Source organism: Myotis daubentonii, chromosome 10, assembly GCF_963259705.1.
Source record: "Myotis daubentonii chromosome 10, mMyoDau2.1, whole genome shotgun sequence".
NCBI lineage: Eukaryota > Metazoa > Chordata > Mammalia > Chiroptera > Vespertilionidae > Myotis > Myotis daubentonii.
The window spans coordinates 46,297,611-46,318,489 of record NC_081849.1 but is presented as its reverse complement, the minus strand read 5'-3'; the positions used below and the strand labels follow the sequence as shown (position 1 = coordinate 46,318,489).

Below are 20,879 nucleotides of genomic sequence, written 5' to 3'. Positions count from 1 at the left end.
CGAAACTATAATACAGAATATTAAAGTAAGGGGAGAAAGGCAGTTCTCAAGGCTGTTGAGTGAGAGAGAAAGCCACAACCTTTATTTGAAGCACAAAAAGGATTCAGCATGACTCAGAGCATAATCTAAATTACAAAATAGGAATTTTACCGTATTATGTTTTGGAATAACTTTACTAGCAAAAGAAAGCCCAATTTTTTATAAATCATCTTAAGAGATTATGTAATATGTTGGAAAGGAAAGGGCTTGGAGTGTGTTAGCCCTTTGAATGTTGCCTCTGCTCACTATATGACCTTATTTACTATCCTACTTACTCTTCCTGGGTTTTTCTTTTTTCCACTGTATTATGGTATAATAGGTAAGTAATTAAAATGCATGAGAGCTTAGAACACAGTCTGTGTTCAATAAAAGTATCTATTATTGTTACTCTTATTAAGACTCAATTACTACTGTTACTCAATTACTCAAGACAGGGTTTCATATAGAATAAATTTATTTTCAGGATGGGGGGTAGAGTAGAATTTATCTATGATTTTCTCTATTAAAACACTGGTAAACAAATCCGAGTCCTCAAAAAACCTTATTTTACTATATAAATTTCCTGGGTTCAAGAGAGATCATTAAGAATGACGCCAACTCTGTATGTTGCCAATCTGTATGGTGATTAGGCTTATTTAATAAAAAGTAATGCTAAATGGCCTTATAATACTCAATGAATAGGCAATTTCTTTCCTGATATATGCAAAATCAATTTTGATGCAGACATTTTTCTATATATCAAGATGGATATGGAAATTTTTTTCTAACCACACAGCTGCTACAATGTTAAATAAATTAATTTTAATCTTAAATCAGAGATGTAATAGAGAGAGGGGTGATTTAATATGCAATCTCATTACATTTGACAGGCTTATTTATAAATGATTTGCCCCACATTTTGACAAGCATAGTTAATATGTTAATTAGCTTTTAAACAGATGATGAAAGGAAGAGACTGACACGCTATCATTCTTCACACACTATGTTGGGGAGCCCTGTCTATGATACCATAAGGTAGTGCTATTACATAGTGTGGCCCCCAAAAGCACTGTGATCTTGATGAGATAATTTTTGTCAGCTACAGGTAACTTAGTCACCTTATGTTAAAAAATAATCCCTTAAAAGAATCCCAACTGATCTTCTGCTTTAGAAAATAAATGCCGCTCTAAACATACAGATGAGCTTCCATGAAGACTACAAAGCTAATTTAGAGCAATGACCTCCACAGCTAGAACAGAACTCTGACAAGGGAGGAACTGACTACAGGCATAAGCTGCTTTCACATCTGCACTTCTCTTAATGGGGTTCTCAGCATTTGGTAAGCCTCTTTGGTTTAGAAGCTTAAAGTTGATTTCCTACACCTTGACTTCCAAAGAGTTATAAAATCCAAGAATTAAGAGAAGTTAGACAGGAGACAATGTCCAATTTGATTCCTCTGCTTAAGGATTCCTTTCCGGAAAGAGACAAAGGTATCAAACACTGTCTGTCTTGCTGAGTGATCAAATCCCAAGGGGTGTTCACACCCACCCCAGGGCTGGAGACCCAGAGCAGCAAATCATAACAGGGCGAGCTCTGATTCCCATTACTTGCTGCCAACGTTAATGCCTATGTGTCTTCATTAATATTTTATTGCCTGTGGTTATTTAAACAGAAAACTGGAAAATGTAACACTGTGTAGGCATCGTTAGGCTTTAGTTACTACCCTCCTGCCCAGGATGGTAATGAACTGTAAAAATAGCCTGAGACAATTGCCACCTGCCTCCCTGCTATTGTCCATGGGTGAATATTTGCACTTCTCCTTGGTGCACCTGAGCCATGGCTCAATTATAGTCCCATTTCTAGGTCTTCACATACCCAGCATCGATCTCATTTATTATGCAAATATCGGCGCCCTGTGGACTTCTCCCTAACTGGAGAAATACCTGGCTTATAGGATGATAACACAATGGCTTTTAGAAAACGGCTTGGAATGAAATCAAATTCAGCATGACAGGCATGGCATAGACGTAACTCAGATTTTAGGGCTTGGAAATGAAAAGCCGAGAAGCATAGGAAACGGCTCAAACATAACACATTGACTATTTGTTTATGCCAATGATAATTGTTGCAGGCAGGCCAAAGGCATTTGGGGGTCTACTATTTTTTTCATACTCACCCGAGGATATGTTTATTGATTTTAAAGGGAAAGGAGGGGGAGAAGGGGAAAGAGAGAAAAAGAGAGAGAGAGAAACAGCGACTGAATGCCTCCTATGCATACCTGGACCAGGAACTGAACTGACAACAGAGGCACATGCCCTGACTGGGAACTGAACCTGCAACCTTCTTGATGGAGGGGAGGATGCTCCAACCAAATGAGCCACCCATCCCAGGTATACTATTTTTTTATCAGTTTTCCTCCCTTCCACTTTAAGTAGAAGTCTTATTCTTCTACTTCATTATGTACCTGGTTAAAGTAAATGGGCAGAAAGTGCCCAAGCCTTCTTCCTTAAGAGAATGAACACATATACGAAAAGAAAAATGTGTATGTGTGTATGGTAGTGAAGGGAGGGGGGGAGGGGGTGATGGGAGGGAGGGAGGCAAAGACTGGAATGGAAATCAAATGCCAATTATCAGAAACAGTCATGTCAGCAAGTCACAATCTATGTGGCTCTTTGTACTTGAAACAGCACTTTTAAAGGTTTGGGGGAAATTGGCCAATAGTGTATAAAAAACAGCCTCTCCCGTTTATGAGGGTAGAGTCTTAACTGAACTGCCAGGCACTAAGACAAAACTGGCCCCAAGCCACAAATATTTCCAAATTATGTTCTATTAGCAGAGTCCTTAACTGACCCCACTGAAGGCAACCCACAATTTCCATACTTAAAAAATGGAGAAAACCACTCCATAACTCAAGAATATTAAGCAATGATTACTTGCATAGCCTACTCTCAGGAGGGAGGAAGGGAGTTAGAAAGTTAGTAATTGATATCTGATGAATCTTTTACCTTTATTTCCAATTTTTTACTCCATTACAACCAATGATCAAAATATCTATTGCCCCTGCCTATCTGGGGGGTGGGGGTGGGGGGCGGTGTAAAAATCTAACTGTAACAAAATGTCCAAAACAAACAAAAAAGCCAGAAGTGGGATGAAAAAATAGATTAGCTCAGCTCCTCAGTGATAGATGGTCATCTTTATGCTCCGTGTTTTGGAACATGCATTATGATGGTATTAGATGTATTATAAGGCATTACAAAAATGTATGGCAATAGATCTTAGGCTGTTTGATGACCCAGATTCCTTTATAACTCTATTGAAAGCTGAAGATCTACACTCCATAAAAATAAATAGGTCCATGTGTACACAGAATATTGCATGTAATCTCAGTGGTTTCAAAGCTCCCAAAATCCCATTCCCAGCGGGTTTTCTGGAACCTAAATTAAGAAAATCTACACTGTACCCTACATCACAAGGAACTTGTTTTCTCACCGGAAAATATTGGAACCACAAACATCAGGGAAGAAGCCAGACCTCAGCACGGCCTAATTAACTAAAAGCCAAGATAACTGAGGGCAGAGCTGTGAAGTAAGTACATAGCGGTAAGATAAACACCACGTGCTAAAGTTTTATTGAGGTCGTAAACATTATATGAACATGTAGCTGAATTCTGTATATGGGACACAGTCATTCTTAGAAGATGATTCCTGCTATAAAATAACCACATGGTATGTAAACTGTTTTGCTTTAAACACAATTGTGAGTCTAAAAAGGGATTTTTCCTTTAATTAAGGACATTTTCAATAGTCACTAGTAAACCCTTCCTGAGTGCTGAAATTATTACCTTATTTGATTCAGATCACAATGGATTGGGAACCCATACTTTGTTATAAATAATAATCAGGCATTAAATCTCATGAGTCTCTGAGCCTCCTATTATGATAGTTTCTTAAGTTTGGCTAAACCATCATGTGAGATTGAGACTCTACAGAAATTAAATGTATTGTGACCCTTTAAAAGAGTAATTTTATTTCATTTTGGATAATTGGTGGCAACAGTTTCCAGAAAGATACTGCACCAAATTTAGTGCCTGGCAGTTACACCAAAACCTTCAGACCACTTATCGGAGCTTTGTTGTGAATTTAAACATGCTAGCTACTACTTCAAACCATACTGTTGTTTGGAGATATAGATATATATCCTTGCCATAAATCAAAGCCACAAATTAAGACCTTTAGGGAGAAAAATCACTGACTACTTGTGGGAAGCCACTGCTTGCCAATACTGTCACCAAGGAATGCAGAAGGCCGATGGACCTTGGGCATTAGCAGGGCTGATGCTCAGGTGGCTCAAGGCAATTCCCTAACCTGATAATCCTGTTACTGTTTACCAAACTTTACCTTTGATATGCCTGTACGCATTGCTAAAGGGCAAATGTGTATTCAAATAAATAAACAGCGGACCAGGCCAGAAGTCAGTGTGTCTCTTTAAGAAAGGGGCTCCACCTGGCCCCCAATGCCTTCTAAATTCGTATTTCTTGTATAGCATTTTCATTTGTGCATTGGCCCCTCCTGAACCCTGCCGCAAAAGTCGCGGCAACTACTGACAGTTAGAAAAGTGTCTCTGCCCCAGTCCATCAAGAGGCCCCATCTGCAAGGCAGGCTCTGATTAGGAAATATTCCCAATCATGTTTTTTAAAAATCTAGTATCACTGCCACACACCAGCAAACACTCCTCCACCATTAATCTTCATTCAGACTGTTGGAATGTTTATCTAGGCTTGACACAGACCAAGTGCCAGGGATAGATTAGCTAGAGAAAAGCTTCCGTTTCTCACCACATGTCCAGGCAGGTAGAATACTCCGTTGAGCCCAGGAGGACATCTGGAGGTCGGTACCATAAGGTAACCACTTCATTGGAGTACGTGTGGCTAGGGACCGATTTTGCTCTTGCAAGACCTGCGGGTTACATGAAACATAAAGAAGTTTAATAGGCATTCATGGGACAAGGGAATTTAAATTTGAATGTTAACAGTTTTAAAAGGTCAAACATGACATTGTGAGACAGAGTCAGGAATTCAGTGTTAAGGTTACAAGAAAGGTCGGCTTGTTTCAAACACATGCTTGTAAATCATTTATATCCTTAATAAAACATCATGACAGTAATAAAATCCCAGGAGAGTAAATAAATGATCCATCAATGATTAGACATTACACAGAAGCTTAGAAATCTTCTGGACTTTCCAAAGAATGTTCCATGGACCTCTAGTTCTGAGAGCTATAAATAATGTTATTGGAAAGGCTTCCAAGGTCAAATAATTTTGAGAAAAGATGGGTTAAGAAGTTAAACAGTATTCCATACATGAGATTGCTCAGTGCCTTTAATTGTCCTAATGTGTAATGTGAATCTGAGAGAAGATAGACTGACAGTTTTCTCAAAGGAGATTTTCCAAACTTCTTTGGGTTTCACGTTCTGTCAAGCACTTGCTAGGAAATGCTTATTCAGGAAGCTCACTTGAAAACTATCTAAATAAAAAATTATAAAGGAATAGTTCAAAATATTAAAATGTTTTTAAAGAATTTTTTAAAACTGGGAAAATGGACACAATAATATGTTCAGTGATAATGCAGGTGCAGTTTGACCTCACAACAAAGAATGATAGGACATGCATTTTTCCAAATTTTCTACAATGACTATGATTCCTTTAAAAATCACAAAATTTAGAAATTTCTTTCTTAAAAGAAAAAATAATCTGTGATAGGGTTCTATCTGGGTATGTTAATTAATGACAGGGTTAAAGTATTATCACTGTAATGCTCAAAACACATATAACATTTTAATAATAGTCTACCAGAACAAATTCATTTTCTTGTTCTGCTTATTTAAATTTTTATGTAGTACTTAGAAACATGACTTTTTTCCTGTTTATTAAACACTTGGTATTCCCTTTTGTATATGCTATGTAAACGTTAAAATTAATAGGACAGCTGGTGAGACAAGAATTTCTAATTAATTCAACTATGCTATATGTTACAGTAACTCAACTTTTCTACAGTTTTTCTAATAATACAATGGCATGTTACAAATTGGTGAATGTTTATAAGTATTCCATATTAAAATGGGCAGATTATAAACACAGATACACACACATATGTGGTCTCCAACTTTTTTGCACATAAATAGAATAACTAATTTTGATAACAGATTTCTACTTTGATAACAGATTTCTACTTCTTTTCTTTTTCCTTTTAATTTATAGTGATTAGACATTCATATACCTTATGAAGTGATCACTCCAATAAGTCTAGTAACCATCTGACACTATATAGTACATAGTTATTATAATATTATTGACCATATTCCCAATGCTATAGTTTACTGTCCCATGACTATTTTCATAACTGGCAATTTGTACTTCTTAATCCCTTTCACCTTTTCTCTGCGAGGTTTTGTCCTACCTCAATTCAGGCAAAGCTGACCACCAGATAGGACAATCATGGCGGCAGTGTTTCCGGAATCTAGTAATCCCATCAAAAGGTTTAGTTCCTCAAATGGGCATGTTTCTATACAAAGAGCTAAGCACAAGTCCTGAAATAGGTTCTGACTCGTTTCATATGCTGTTGGCAAGTCAAAGGGGAAGCCAAAAACATCCAGGCTGGATTCCCTTGGCTTTTCTGAGGCCCTGTTGACAGAAAGCGAGGCCAGAGGGATAGGAGAATGAAAACATCTGAGATTTTCTTTGACAGCTCAGAAGACCAGGCTAGTTATAGAAAATTATGATATTTTCACTTTTAAAGGGAGAACATGACTTCAAAATAACTTAGAAATAGTATAAATCTAAATAATTATATGTGATTTCGGTCAATTATGTTCACTGTGACTTTAAGTTTATAAAACTGGTTAAATATATCTGGATAATATAAATAGAAAAGGCGTTGTCTACATTATTTTCCTCCTTCCCACATGTTTAGGTCAAGGACTGCCCAAATTCCATTCACGAGGGTCACAAAACTTCCCAAATTAACAGTGAAAATGAGTTTTCCATATCTAACTCTTCAATGTGTTAAGACAGTTTCTTAAAATAATGTGTGCATAAAGTTATCATACATTGAAGAATGTTACATTCTTCTCACTTTAATAAAGTCAGTTCCTTGTGGAAAGTATCCTGTATACTGATAAACAAAAGGTTTTCGCCCTACCAGTATTTCTGTTCAGTTAAAAAGATAAATAAATCCCAAAACTCTTCAGGGAGGGAGTAAATTAAAAGAAAGAAAAAGAAATAAAGAAAGTATACTTTGAAGTAGGAATATATAACTGGGCTTTTAATAAATATTTTGGGTAAAGACATTGCTATGTATTTATACAGTTCATGCAGCAAAACACGCTTACTCATACAAAATTTATTAAACTGCATCCTGCAGCTGAAGGAAAACTGTAGGACAGGATTAATTAGCACAGCATGTGTGAAAGCCTTTTCTCTCTGTTCCTTGTCAGTTGCTATGGTTACACTACAGGAAGAGAGCTACACTACCTTTGAGAAGGATGAAGTTCATGGGTTATTATCAAAACTTCTTGCATTAATGTTTAGTGTGAATTAAAAGTTAAAAAGCCAAGCGAAATGCTAACCAGATGAATACAGGTTACCTGCACGCCGCAGCTGTGGCTGAGTGTGTGCATATGAACCAGTGCTTGTTGCTATGGGCACCGAAAACAGCTTGCATAACAATTCAGAGTATCCAAGTTTAAGATGTTTCTGTTTCTAACTAATCAAAGACCCTCAAGTAGAGTAAAAAAAAAAAAAAAAAAAAATCCTGCTATTCAAGCCCTATTGCCAATTATTCAAAGGCAGGCAACCTTGATATTGGCTAACACAGAGCAGAATCTTAGATTTCTAGAAGAGCTCTGAAGGTTTATAGTTAATCTCTTACCCAGTGAAAGAGTTCCTTTTTCCATATATCTTCAAGATGGTTATCCAACATCTGCTGCCACCCTAAGCCTGGTTCTACCCTCTTGCAGGGTTACAGGATAAATCACTTGGCAGTGCTTCTAACATTTGCCCTAAGCTGCCAGTCCTTCAGCATCAACCAATAGAGATGTTCTCTAGAATAGCAGTCACCAACCTTTCGGACCTCACGGACCACCAGTGGTCCGCAGGCCACTGGTTGGTGACTGCTGCTCTAGACCTTATCTTCATAGCTCTCTCAGCTGCAATGGACCGCTCTTCCTCTTTTTAAAATCTACTCCCTTGACTCTCAGATATGGAAGAGTTAACAACAGTGACCTGGTCTCCATATGGGATCTTCCTCTATATGCTGTTTGTGTGTGTGTTTTTCCCCCCTAGGGTTATTATATATTCAAACCAGGTAACTGTGGCTAATACCATGTTATAACTGTTATGGATAGGTGATTTCTCATAAGATTGTACCTCCAGCTTCTATCTTTCCAGGGGCTTCAGATCTGGGTCTGTCCAATTCCTCAGCAAGGATGTCCTGCAGGAACTCAACACAACCCCAACCCCAAGTTCCTACAGCCATCTCCATTGAGAATACAGGGAATATGCCCTAAGCCCAGGAGTAAATGCATTTTACTAGTAAACTGTTTTAGGTTCCCCAAACAATAAAAGTTATTTTAGCTGTACACAGATATACATTAGATTTTATATTCCATGCACATTGAACTATTCCTTCAAATTCCAAGGCATCCTTTTTGCAGGTGGTGAAATTGTTTGGAGACTGTGAGCAATCTCTCAAACTCTACGGAGGAAATCACTAAACCTAGTAAGCTCAAGATTGATCACGTTCATGTCTCCGCTTTGACTAAGGGATTGAAAAAAAAAACTGGCAACACTAACTGGTTTCTTTCTAATTAAGTGGAATAATGGCAAAAGCTAGATGAACATACAAAAGTCAACTAAAATAAGATAAGAAGGAGTATCTTTCACCACTTCAATCTTTCCAGAGGACAGGCCACTGTTTTGTGCTTGTCAGTGATTTCGGTTTTTTATTGGAACAATTCCCACACCTCTCTCTCAACATACTTCACTTCCCAAACTAAACAATCAGAAAAAGGTGGTCATGCTCCTAGTTAATCACAAAAAGCAATATGTCTAGGCCAGGGGTTCCTTCCTTCACAACCTGGAGCTAAGCAGACATGAATTATTTGGGTAATAGTCCACCCTCTGGCAGATTGGCTGGAGAGGGGGACACTCCTCTATCCCATGAGTCATCCCTGGAGAAGGGCAGCAAAGGCTTCTCATTTCTTTCCCTTTCCACAGTCCTGGGAGCTGGCCAGGAATTTCTTTTTTCATACCAATTTTTAATGGAGTACTCTCCCTGCTACAGGATTTATATTAAATGTCTCAGGCTGTGCTAAAGCAGCTTGAAAATCTTTTATTGCTGCTCTTAGAGTATATCAGTAAACAACCACCAAACAAAACGCGGAAAACACTTTTTTCTGTTCTTCTCCCAATTTCTGGCTTTAACCTCTTTCCTCTGCACTTGACAAATTTTCCTGGATGATTTCATTTAATCCCGTGGCTCCAGTTACTATCTATATGCTGGTGATCTCAAAAACATTAACTCTAGAATTAATCTTCCTCTAAATCTTTAGGTTTCTACACTAAAAATAGCCACTTAGATCTTCTACGGCTATCTCAAACATTTCTCCTGGCCCCAATTCTCCAACCAGTTCTACTCTCTCCAGTATTCTGTAACTCACCATTAACCATCACCGTCAATCCATTCACTAGAGCCAGAAGTCTCATCTCATTCCACGTTCCTTTCACTTACAAAATTACAAAATTCAATGCATTTTACTTTTTTTTTTAATCCCCACCCAAGGCTATGTTTATTGAGTTGAGAGGGAGAGAGAAACAACGATGTGAAAAACATCGATCAGTTGCCTCTCGTATGCACCCCAACAGAATCGAACCCACAATCTTTTGGTGTACAGGTTGGCACTCCAACCAACAGAGTAACCCAGCTGGGGCCAATGGATTTTACTTTATAATCTATATATATAAAAGGCTAAGTGACTGATCGTACATATGTCTGACCATCCAGCCGGTACATATGACGTGCACTGGCAATTTAAAAATAAACTGCACTGGCAATTTAAAAATAAACGTCTCTCTCATGCTGAAACTGGTTTGGCTCAGTGGATAGAGCGTCGGCCTGCAGACTGAAAGGTCCTGGGTTCGATTCTGGTCAAGGGCATGTACCTTGGTTGCGGGCACATCCCCAGTAGGAGATGTGCAGGAGGCAGCTGATCAATGTTTCTCTCTCATCGATGTTTCTAACGCTCTATTCCTATTCCTTCCTTTCTGTAAAAAATCAATAAAATATATATTTAAAAAAATAAAAATAAACGTCTCTCACATGCGAGATACATATAAAGCTCTTGCTGGCACCAATCACATGCGCAGGTTTCGATCTGTCATTGTTGATCGTGAATTTGGTTGTTTTTGTTGACATTCTGAAGCTGAAAGAAGTGGTGGCGTCAACAGAATATGTCTGAAGACCAACTATTGGCACAATGTATCTCAACACTTCATCTCTGACACGTCTATTATAAAGAAAGGGTGAATAGCGATATTAAAATATTTCTTCTAATTAATTTCCTTTCAATGTGCAGGAATCCTTGCACTGGGCCATTAGTTATTTTATAATTTTCTTCCTCATCCTGAGGTCCACTCATCATCTCTTACAGGATTGTTACCCTAGCCTCACTTCTGTCCATGGCAAATAGTTATCAATTTCAAAATACGTTCTAGACAATAAATCACCTACATTTATTGAAATTGTTTAATTAAAAATTAAAGTTTAAATAAAATACTTTTAAAGTGAATATAATAGAAGACTGAAAAGCCCAAACTTCCCCTATAAGCACCATGAAAGTTGGACATCCTCCAATTCCCTTGCCCCATATTTGCCATCACAGGAAATAGAAAATACGGGTGTTTTAGGGACAGGTCTATATTTTTTTATACAGCTGATCATTGAACAGCACATGTATAAGTGTTGGTCCACTTATACATGGATTTTTTTCAATAAATATTTTCTTTTCCTTAGGATTTCCTTAATAACACTTTATTTTCTCTAGCTTACTTTGTTTTAATACAGTATAAATGCTTACACAGGGTGGGGCTAAAGGAGATTTACAGTTTGAGTATACAAAACAGAATTTATTCTTGTATTATTATTTATTAATTGTTGTGTTTTCCAAATGAACAAGTGTAAACCTACTTTTGTCCCACCCTAGATAGGGAGAGAGAGAGAGAGAGAGAGAGAGAGAGAGAGAGAGAGATAAAGTCATACAATATGTGTGTTCATTGACTGTTTATATTACGGGTATAGCTTTCTGGTAAACAGTAAGCTATTAATAGCTAAGCTTTGGGGGAGTCAAAAGTTGTACACAGACTTTCAACTATGTGTGGGGGTTTGGTGCCCCTGCCCCTAAACTATTCAAGTCACCTATATATTTAACAACATGGTGTTGTTAAAGTGGAAAAAAAAGTTTTGAAAGTACAGTTAGATCTTTCTTTTCCTTTGAATGAAACTTTTTTGGTTTTGCTTCTGTCCAAACTTCTACGTTAACAGAATCTACTCTTACAGGATAACAAAATCCCTTAAAAATGTTTTTATTGGCACTTCTCAGAGTCTTTCCACTGAATAAGAGGAATTTTTGAAAATCAATTCTAATAAAATAAAATTAAGTCCAGAGAAATTTAAACATGCTAAGATAGTATTTTATTTTGCTCTGATTTTATTTAATTATCTTTGCATTTCTTAATATATTATACCTAATTTCTGGCTATCCTAAAGGGCACAGTTTTTTTTATATCTTTCATTTAAAATAACAGAAATGATCACAACATTTTAATATAGACATTCTAAATAAAAAAGAAATATTCAAAAAGTTAAATTGCATATATAGGAAAATTTTATTTTTTTCTATTTAGTATAGAAGATAAAAAGAATGTATTTCTCTGGTAAACACTGTTTTAAATGAAATTAATAGATGTGATGGGAAGACCAATTAGTTGAAATCTTGTGGCTGAATACCATATAAGGAACACGCTATTTTTGTCAGAGCATTGGGCTACATATTGGAAGACTTGTGATAGGGAAAAAACTAAATTCCTGATAGTGGTTTAGACATCAGTTAGTTGTGTCTCCTTGATGAAGTGACTTAAGCTCTCTTAACAAGGCTGAGATCAAAGTCAGCAAACCATGGCCTGCAAGCCACCTACCTGTCTAGGTAAATAAATTCTGCTGGAACACAGGTACACCCACTCCCTCACGTATTGTCTATGGCTGCATGTGCACTAAATAGCAGAGCTGAGAAGTTAATAGGCCCATAAGACTATAACAAATAGTATCTGGCCCCTTAAGAAAAAGTGTGCTGACCCAAGGGTAAGATTAAGAACACTTCAGAGTCCATTCAACTACAGGCATACTTCATTTTATTGCACTTCACTTTATTGCACTTTGCAGATAGTGTGTTTTTTTTACAAATTGAAGGTTGTGGCAACACTCTGTGGAGTGCATCTATTCACAAGATTTTTTTCAACTGCACTTGCTCACTTCTTGGCTCTGTGCCACATTTTGGTCATTTTTCACAATACTTCCAACATTTTCATTATTATTATATTTATTATGGTGGGGCATGATCAGTTATTTTTTATGTTACTTTTGTAATTATTTGAGGGCACCACAAACCTTACTCATCTAAGAGGGCAAAGCTAATCATATACTCAAAGTCAGTGGGTAAAATGCTATTGAACAGCATGGCATGCAACAGAGAAATTGTTTGTGAAAAAGAGTCAATCGATGCAACAGCATTCACTGTTGTCTTATTTTTAAGATGTTGCCAAAGCCACCCCAACCTTCAACAACCACCACCCGACTAGTCAGCAGCCATCAACACCGAGGCAAGATCCTCCTCCAGCAAAAATATTACAACTCACTGAAGGCTCAGATAATAGCATTTTATGGCAATACAATATTTTTAGATTAAGGGATGTACACTGTCTTTTTTATACCTAGTGCAATTATTGCATACTTAGTAGACTACAGTATGATGCAAATATAACTTTTGTGCATTTTTTATCATTTAAAGTTTTGAAATATAAATATTTTATTGGTATATTGCAATAAATTGGATTTAAAAAGGAGCTATGACTGGAATGTATATCTATAATCCATGAATATCAGTTTTACATATGCCAGAATTAACTTTCTCAAAGGATAATGTTTAATCATTTTAATGTGTTTTAACTCATAACAGTACAGAATACAAAAATGCCTTTTTATATAGATGTAGTTAACAAGATGTTATTTCAAATTCTGCTAGATGAAATAAGTCAGACAGAGAGAGAGAAATACCATATGATTTCACTTATATGTGGAAGCTAAAGAACAAAACAAAGGAACAAACAAAAAAGAAACAGACTCATAGATACAATGAACTGACTGATAATTGCTGGGGGTTGGGGGGGGGTTGAAGAGATTAAGAAGCTACAAAATAGCCTTGGCCAGTGTGTCTAAGTGGTTAAAGCACTCTCTCTAAAAATCAATGGGAAAAATATCATCACGTGAGGATAACAAAATAGTCATGGGGACATAAAGTACAGCATAGGAAATACAGTTAATAATGCTATAATAACTATGTGCAGTGCCAGGCGGGTACTAGAACTACCAGGGGGATCAGTTCGTAAATTATATAACTGTCTAACCCAGGGGTGGGCAAACTTTTTGACTCGAGGGCCACAATGGGTTCTTAAACTGCACCGGAGGGCCGGAACAAAAGCATGGATGGAGTGTTTGTGTGAACTAATATAAATTCAAAGTAAACATCATTACGTAAAAGGGTACGGTCTTTTTTTTTTTTTTTTTTTAGTTTTATTCATTTCAAACGGGCTGGATCCAGCCGGCGGGCCGTAGTTTGCCCACGGCTGGTCTAACCACTATGCTGTACACCTGAAACAAATATAAAATAATACCGAATGTCAACTGTCATTTAAAAATAAATAAATTCTTAAAAAGCAAAAGGAAATCCTCGTTCTAACATAAACATAACTTTCATATGCACTTGTGAACCAAAAAATGCATGTGACTCGCTTTATTGCACTTGTCTGAAACAAAATGCAGTATATCAGAGGTATGCCTGTACTAAAACTCAGTGATCCTAAGAAAATTTTGCTAAAAACTTGTTCATTAAATGTATGAAGATCACATACTCTTAAGTTCCTAAAAAGCCCTCTAAGTAAATAATTCCACCTCAATGATCCTATCACATCACATCTGCATTCACAGAAAATGCAAAATCATTTTCAATGGACTTTATGTGAATATATCATCATTTTCACAGTTCACTGGTTTACATTTCATTTTCTAGTTTCTGCTTCTCAGTTAATGAAACTCTGTGTCATTATTCCAAGGCTAGATGACAACACAATATAGAAAATGAATTTCATAACCTGACTAAATTAGCAATTTTCATGAATGTCCATATTCAAGCTGATTTGTTTCCAATTTTTTTTTAAATTAAAAGTAAAACATACTAAATTCATCATAAGAATCTAAGTTCCAAATCAAAACATAAGACTAAAAACTTTTAGGCTATTTACTCATAGATTAGTATATGTCACAAACATTATATGAGCATCACTTGCATAAGTTAAAGAGAGATTATTTGTTGAAAAGTCACAACTATAATTAGGTCAAGTAACCTGAGAATAATTATGATTTTATGTCAGAGGTATGCTTTGCACTTCATAGGAAAGAAGCCAATCTATAAAAATGAAATTATCATATATACATGACATTTGAAATGACATCATAGACTCTCAATTTTTTTTAGCTCTCAAGAGAAGAAATTAGAGTAAATATTCTTCTGGGAGGTTTAAGAGAAAAGCATTACCATTTCCTTCCCGAATCACTCAATTAATAAAAAAGTGTGTGTGTGTGCGCGCGCGCACGCACGCGCGCACGCAGGGGACAATATTCTTACCTGGTCTTACTATGATAATACTAAGATATAAAAATCAGTGGATATGCTAGTATTAACAGAGGCAAACCTGCTGAGAATTTATTGATGATTATAATCTGTTAGGAACTCATAGGGTTTTTACATGTATAATATCATCGAATCATTACAACAACCTAGAAGGTTGTATAATTATTAGGATCCCAACTGAACAGAAAGGAATCTACTTTACTCCAGGTCATCTTAATGTAAAGGGCTAATACGCAAATGGTGGTTACGTGCGATCAGCTGGAGGCTTCGCCCCTCACCAGGCGGGGCTTGAGTGGGGTGTGGGGCCGGACAGGTCTGGGTCTCTTGCGATTTTGAGGCACGCATGGGTGGATGGGGGCTTAATTCTGGGTCCCATGGTGTGCCCGAGACTCTGACAGGAGGGAGATTTTCATATACATTTTACTAATTTTCTTTCATCTCCGACACTTCTATTATACAGAAAGAGCAAATAGCAATATTAAAATATTTCCTCTAATTAATTCCCTTTTAATGTGCATGAATTTCATGCACCAGGCCACTAGTACAGTAATAAGTGGCTGTGTCAGTATTTCAATGCAGGCAGCCTCCCTAGAAGACTGGGAATTAGGGAGCAAGTATGTTCCTGGGCTCCAGATGGGCAGGGGCATAGACACAGGGAATGGGGATGGGCCAGTCTGGTGAGAGAGGGAGATGGATGGCGTAGGTGCAGAGAGGCAGGGGGGAAAGGAAAGAGAAGTGATGAGAAAACATAAGCTGATTTTGTTCTCAGAGAAATTGGGGTATCCCTTTCCCTGCTGAGCGCTGGGGCTGGAGTCCTATCTCGAGAAAAAGAATTTTCTGAGACTTGCATGGGAGGATGAGTGATTTTTATTTGTGTGGAATTATATCTCTGGGCTTCCAAAATTCTATTTCCCTTAGTCCAGTTATAGTAGATGTGTAGCTGGGTTTTCAGTAGAGCTAAAAGCAAAGCCAGTGTCCACAGTTTCTGTTCCATATTGCAGCCGGGTCCAGTTCAGCCTCAGGCTAGTTATGGTCCATTAATCCTATGCGTATGGGGGTCCATATGGCTGTGTGCCAGGTGGTTGAACATAGGGGAGCCAAGAGAGAGTGGGCCCTGCCACAAGAGTCCCAAGAGAGCCAGGAGCACCAAGAAAAGGAACCCCTTTTTTTAGGGAATTATATATCCCAAAATTCGTGCCCTCGCAATGGCCATGCCAATTCTGTTCCCAGGTGTGATTGACAGGCAAGTCTCTTTCCCACATCACTCCAATTTTATTGGGCATGTATCTATTCTCCTCCCTCTCCAGTCCCTTCTCCCAGGGATCTCTGGGGAGTAGACTGGTGGCTCCCTGGGGAGTGAAAAGCTTTAGCTTTCTGGTGAAGCTGCCCAAGTGACATGCTTATAATATTTGGTCTTTCCGTTGCTCCTTTCCAGTTATTAATAACTAGCTAATTACAACAGTATCCCTTTTACTGGAAGGAGGTTCCAAAAATAGAAGTAAACTCGAGAGAAAATGACTGATGTTGTCCAGAAAGCCTCACAGAAGAGTCAGACAAAAACCCTGACTGGAATCTCCCAGTGGGGTCTGGTTGCTGAAATGAGAACAGTGCTTATCTGTTGCTTTCTTTGTTTCAAAGTGGAAATTGGCAGAGGGCAGCTGTAGCCCCAACGATGGAGCAGTTACCAAAAGGCTGTGGTAAGTTGGAGAATAACAGCTAGAAATTAAAAAATAATAATAACTGGGAGTTGGAAAGGAGGGCCATTTATCTTACAGGACCCTGGGGCCCTTGCCCCTTGCCACTTCCACCCAGCCCCCAGACACCTCAACCGTGGGTGTGGTTAAAGCTAATCAGAAGCATCTGTAATAATAACACATAAAGTAAAAGTTCTGAGGTGTCTTTTCTGAAGTGAATTTTTAAAATATCTCATGAGATGAAAACGGGCAGTTACTTTCAAAATGAACTAAGAGATTTTTATGTTTTTTTCCGACAGCAAATGTCCAACTGAATCAGTTCAAATTAATGAGGCAAATTTTGAGCCAATTCAAGGCAAAGGAGGTTTGATTCATACTGCATCATTACATTTTTTGTTTTATGATGTCTGCCCAATTTTTCTGAACTATTTTCTCTCATGCTTTCTGTTTTGTCTTTTATCATATTTTTTGAGCCCAGGTCCAGTTATATTTTGAGGGTCTCAACACTGCACTCAGTACAGGGTTCCAGACATTATAATTAAGAGAACACATCTATTAAAAGATATGCATGTTGATTTTGATAATTTGATGAAAAGTGACACTTCGTGACAATCTTGGCTGTCCTGTTGGAAGTGAGCATCAGTAATGTAGTAAATAAATAAACTTCAGACCTAGCCGGTTTGGCTGAGTGAATAGAGTGTCGGCCTGTGGACTGAAGGGTCCAGGGTTCGATTCTGGTCAAGGGCACCTACCTTGGTTGCAGGCTCCCAGCCCTGGTCTGGGGCATGCAGGAGGCAACCAATCGATATGACTCTCTGACATCAGTGTTTCTCTCTGTCTCTCCCTCTCCCTCCCACTCTCTCTAAAAATCAATAGAAAATTATCCTCGGGTTAGGATTATAAAAGATAAATAAATAAGTAAATAAATAAACAAACAAACAAACATTAAATCTCCAAAAGGACGTAGACTGAGCAACTGGGGAATATTTTCAAAGATACTTTAATTCCGAAAAATAAATATTTGTCATGATCACCGCAGAGAAGCATCACAGAGCTTTCGTGCTGGAAGGGATCTAAGACAGTCCGTGTCATATCTATGAGAAGGAAGCTGAGGTCCACAGGTGGGTCCTTCTGCCCCCACTGCTTCGAATCCACTCCTTTTTCCTGCCCTCACTGCCACTGCCACTAGAGGCCCTGAAACATACCTTTCTGGGTCTTGAATCTTAGAAACAGCTCCCACTGGTCTCCCAACTGCCATGTCTGCCCTTCTGTCCCTTTCCCACAGTCTGAGGAGGAGACAGGTCTGCATAGTGTGAGACAGTGTCAGGCAGGGTCAGACGGAACCACCACTTACTTACAAGCTGGCCTTAATGAGCCTGTAACTACAGAGTCCTTGCTCCTGGCCTCACATTGGGTTTGGCCAGTGGGAGGCACATGGACCAAAGATCACAGGGAAAGAAACAAGGGAGGGTGGTGTATTTGTTCCCTGGCTCCTCCCAGCTGGACAGGAAATGGCAGTGGCTAAGTCCTCCCTTGCAAGGCTACTGCTCTGGCTCGGTAGGTTGCAACCTTATATTCTCTCTTCTTCCTGCAGTGGGGGAGTGGGAAAAGCTCCCCACTACTGCCAACCGGAAGGGGTTTCACATTTTCAACCCTGGCCCCAGTTTCATAAACAGTCCCTTCATCGCATTCTCCTCAGCCACCCCATGTGCCTTGCCCTTTGCTTCCTTCTGGGAACCCTGAGGCAAGGACTGCACCTGAGTCAAGGGGTGTGTGTGAGAGCTGAATAAGAAATGCATGGAAAAGGCTTAATTGTGCACTTGGCCTACAGAAACACCAAATACATATCGCCTATTGCCAATCTGATCAAGTCACTCCTCTGCTAAAGAGCTTCATGGATCCCGTGGCCTTTATCCTAAACTCCAAGGTATAAGCCCTTTGCTATTACTGCAGCCTTGTTGCTTCTTATTCCTTTCTATGTTCTAGCCAACTGTTAGCAGCCCATATTACCTGCAAGTATCTGCTTTCACGTCCGTTTCTTTGCACATATGGTCTCAGATCTTGGCAGGCCTTACTCAGCTCTGGTCTCCCATATGTCCTTCAAAACTCTGCTCTGACTTGCCCTCTCCTTCCTGGCCCAGGGAATGAGCCTTCCTCTAGTCCAGTGGTTCCCAAACTTATTTGGCCTACCGCCCCCTTTCCAGAAAAGATATTACTCAGCGCCCCCTGGAAATTAATTTTTTTTTTAAATTTTAATAGCAATTAAACAGAAAGATATATGTATTAATGTTTCTACCTTTTTCGTAAAATGTAGTAAAGAAAGGTGTAAATTAGAAACACTGAAGTTTGAAATTATGAAACTATTTATTGAACTCAGAATAGAAAGGTAATACAAAAAAGTTAAAACAAATGCACCTGTGGCCATCACCGCCCCCCTGGATCGCTGCAGCGCCCACCAGGGGGCGGTAGCGCCCACTTTGGGAATCACTGCTCTAGTCTCTAATTGCAGCTCTGAGCTTTCTTGGACGTCCTCAGTCATTCATTCACATGTCAGCCCCCACCAGCCCTACATAAGACTACAGTTTCCCTGCAAGGAGGACCGTGGTTCACTGCCTTTGTGTCTCCAGTTCCTGGTCTGGTGTCAGGCCCACAGTGAGCCTGTTGTTGGACTGACATCTGTAGTTCGAACAGCCACCTATCATGTATCCTGAGACAGTGTTCCCACAGCAGGCGGCATGTGGGTGCTGCCCTGGCCAATGGGGAGGAAACTCAGCCCGAGAGTACCTCTGCTTTCACCCGCTTTACACCTTGGGAGTTTGTGTCAGCTTTCACCAGAAAAATCTGTCCCTGGGTTTTAAAATGTTTAAGGACCTAATGTGAGTAAAACTGAATCACATAAAAGTTCATGATCCATACTGTTTTCTAAGAAGTAAACCCCAAACATGCATAAAATATGTTCCCTTTATGATACTCACATATTTGTTAAATAAAAATATAAAAAAAGATACCACACAGTGAGTTTATTAATATAAAAAATACTGGTTCTTGATAATACAAGTGATAGATTTACTTTCCTAACGAAGTCCATAATTTCTTAAACTTTATCGAATATGATATTTAAAATTTATCTAAACGAAACTTCAACAATTAATCAATCTCTCCTCCAAATTTATAATATTATATCTGGTTTTTTATTCGGCTCACTTGGCAGTAAGCATGTAAAACTGATTTACTCATCTTTTTATCTGTATGTTTATCTCCTTGAATAAGCATCATTGCTAATGATTGCCCCAGTTCATCCCACCACTCCCACCCCTTCTGCATCCTGAGACAACACCAAGTCTTCTGTAAAATGCAGTTCTGCCCTAATTGTTATATAACGGTTTGGCTCAGTGGATAGAGTGTCAGCCTGTGGACTGTAGGGTCCCAGGTTCGATTCCGGTCAAGGGCATGTACCTTGGTTACGGGCACATGCCCAATAGGAGATGTGCAGGAGGCAGCTGATCAATGTTTCTCTCTCATCGATGTTTCTCTCTCATCGATGTTTCTAACTCTCTATTCCTATCCCTTCCTTTCTGTAAAAAATCAATAAAATATATACATTTTTTAAAAATGCAGTTCTGAGACAAGACTAAGTCTGTCTAAAGCACATTCAGCTGTGCAGAGGTGGGGAACATTTGGCCTGCAGGCTGTATAAGGCCAGTGAAATCATTTGGTCTGGCCCTGCCTAGGCATTAGGGGTGAGTTAATTAAATGCTTGACCAAATGCAGCAGGCTGATTTTTCAGTTGATAATTTGTATGGCCCATGAATAATGTTATAAATATCCAAATGGCCCGTGGCAGAAAAAAGGCCCCCCCACCTGAGCTAAGGGGTCAATTTGACTCTGATTACTAGGACCTCACCTATGAACAGTGGTAATCACAGGTGTTAAACCAGCTCATATCCCAACCATTGCAATGTGGGTGTCTCAGTACTACATGGCCACTTAGCTGCCTCTCAAAGAATTAATTCAAGCACAGAAAGTGTGCCCAGACCTGAGAAAGCTTTAAAAAACAAAACAAAACAAAACAAAAAACCCTTGATGAGCAGAGAAGTACAGAAACACTGATTTCAAAGCTTCCAGCTGTTCGGTTTTACTGAAAGAAGAGGT

General features: G+C 38.6%; 1 protein-coding gene across 2 annotated transcripts in view; it reads right to left on the bottom strand.

The window, feature by feature from the left end:
• Positions 1–20,879, bottom strand: part of CDK14 (cyclin dependent kinase 14) — a 532,130-nt gene that overhangs the window by 216,202 nt on the left and 295,049 nt on the right. For both annotated transcript variants that reach the window (XM_059712254.1, XM_059712255.1), the window contains one exon: positions 4,853–4,973. In XM_059712254.1, the coding sequence (XP_059568237.1) occupies positions 4,853–4,973 (121 nt within the window). The remainder of the gene's footprint in view (positions 1–4,852; positions 4,974–20,879) is intronic.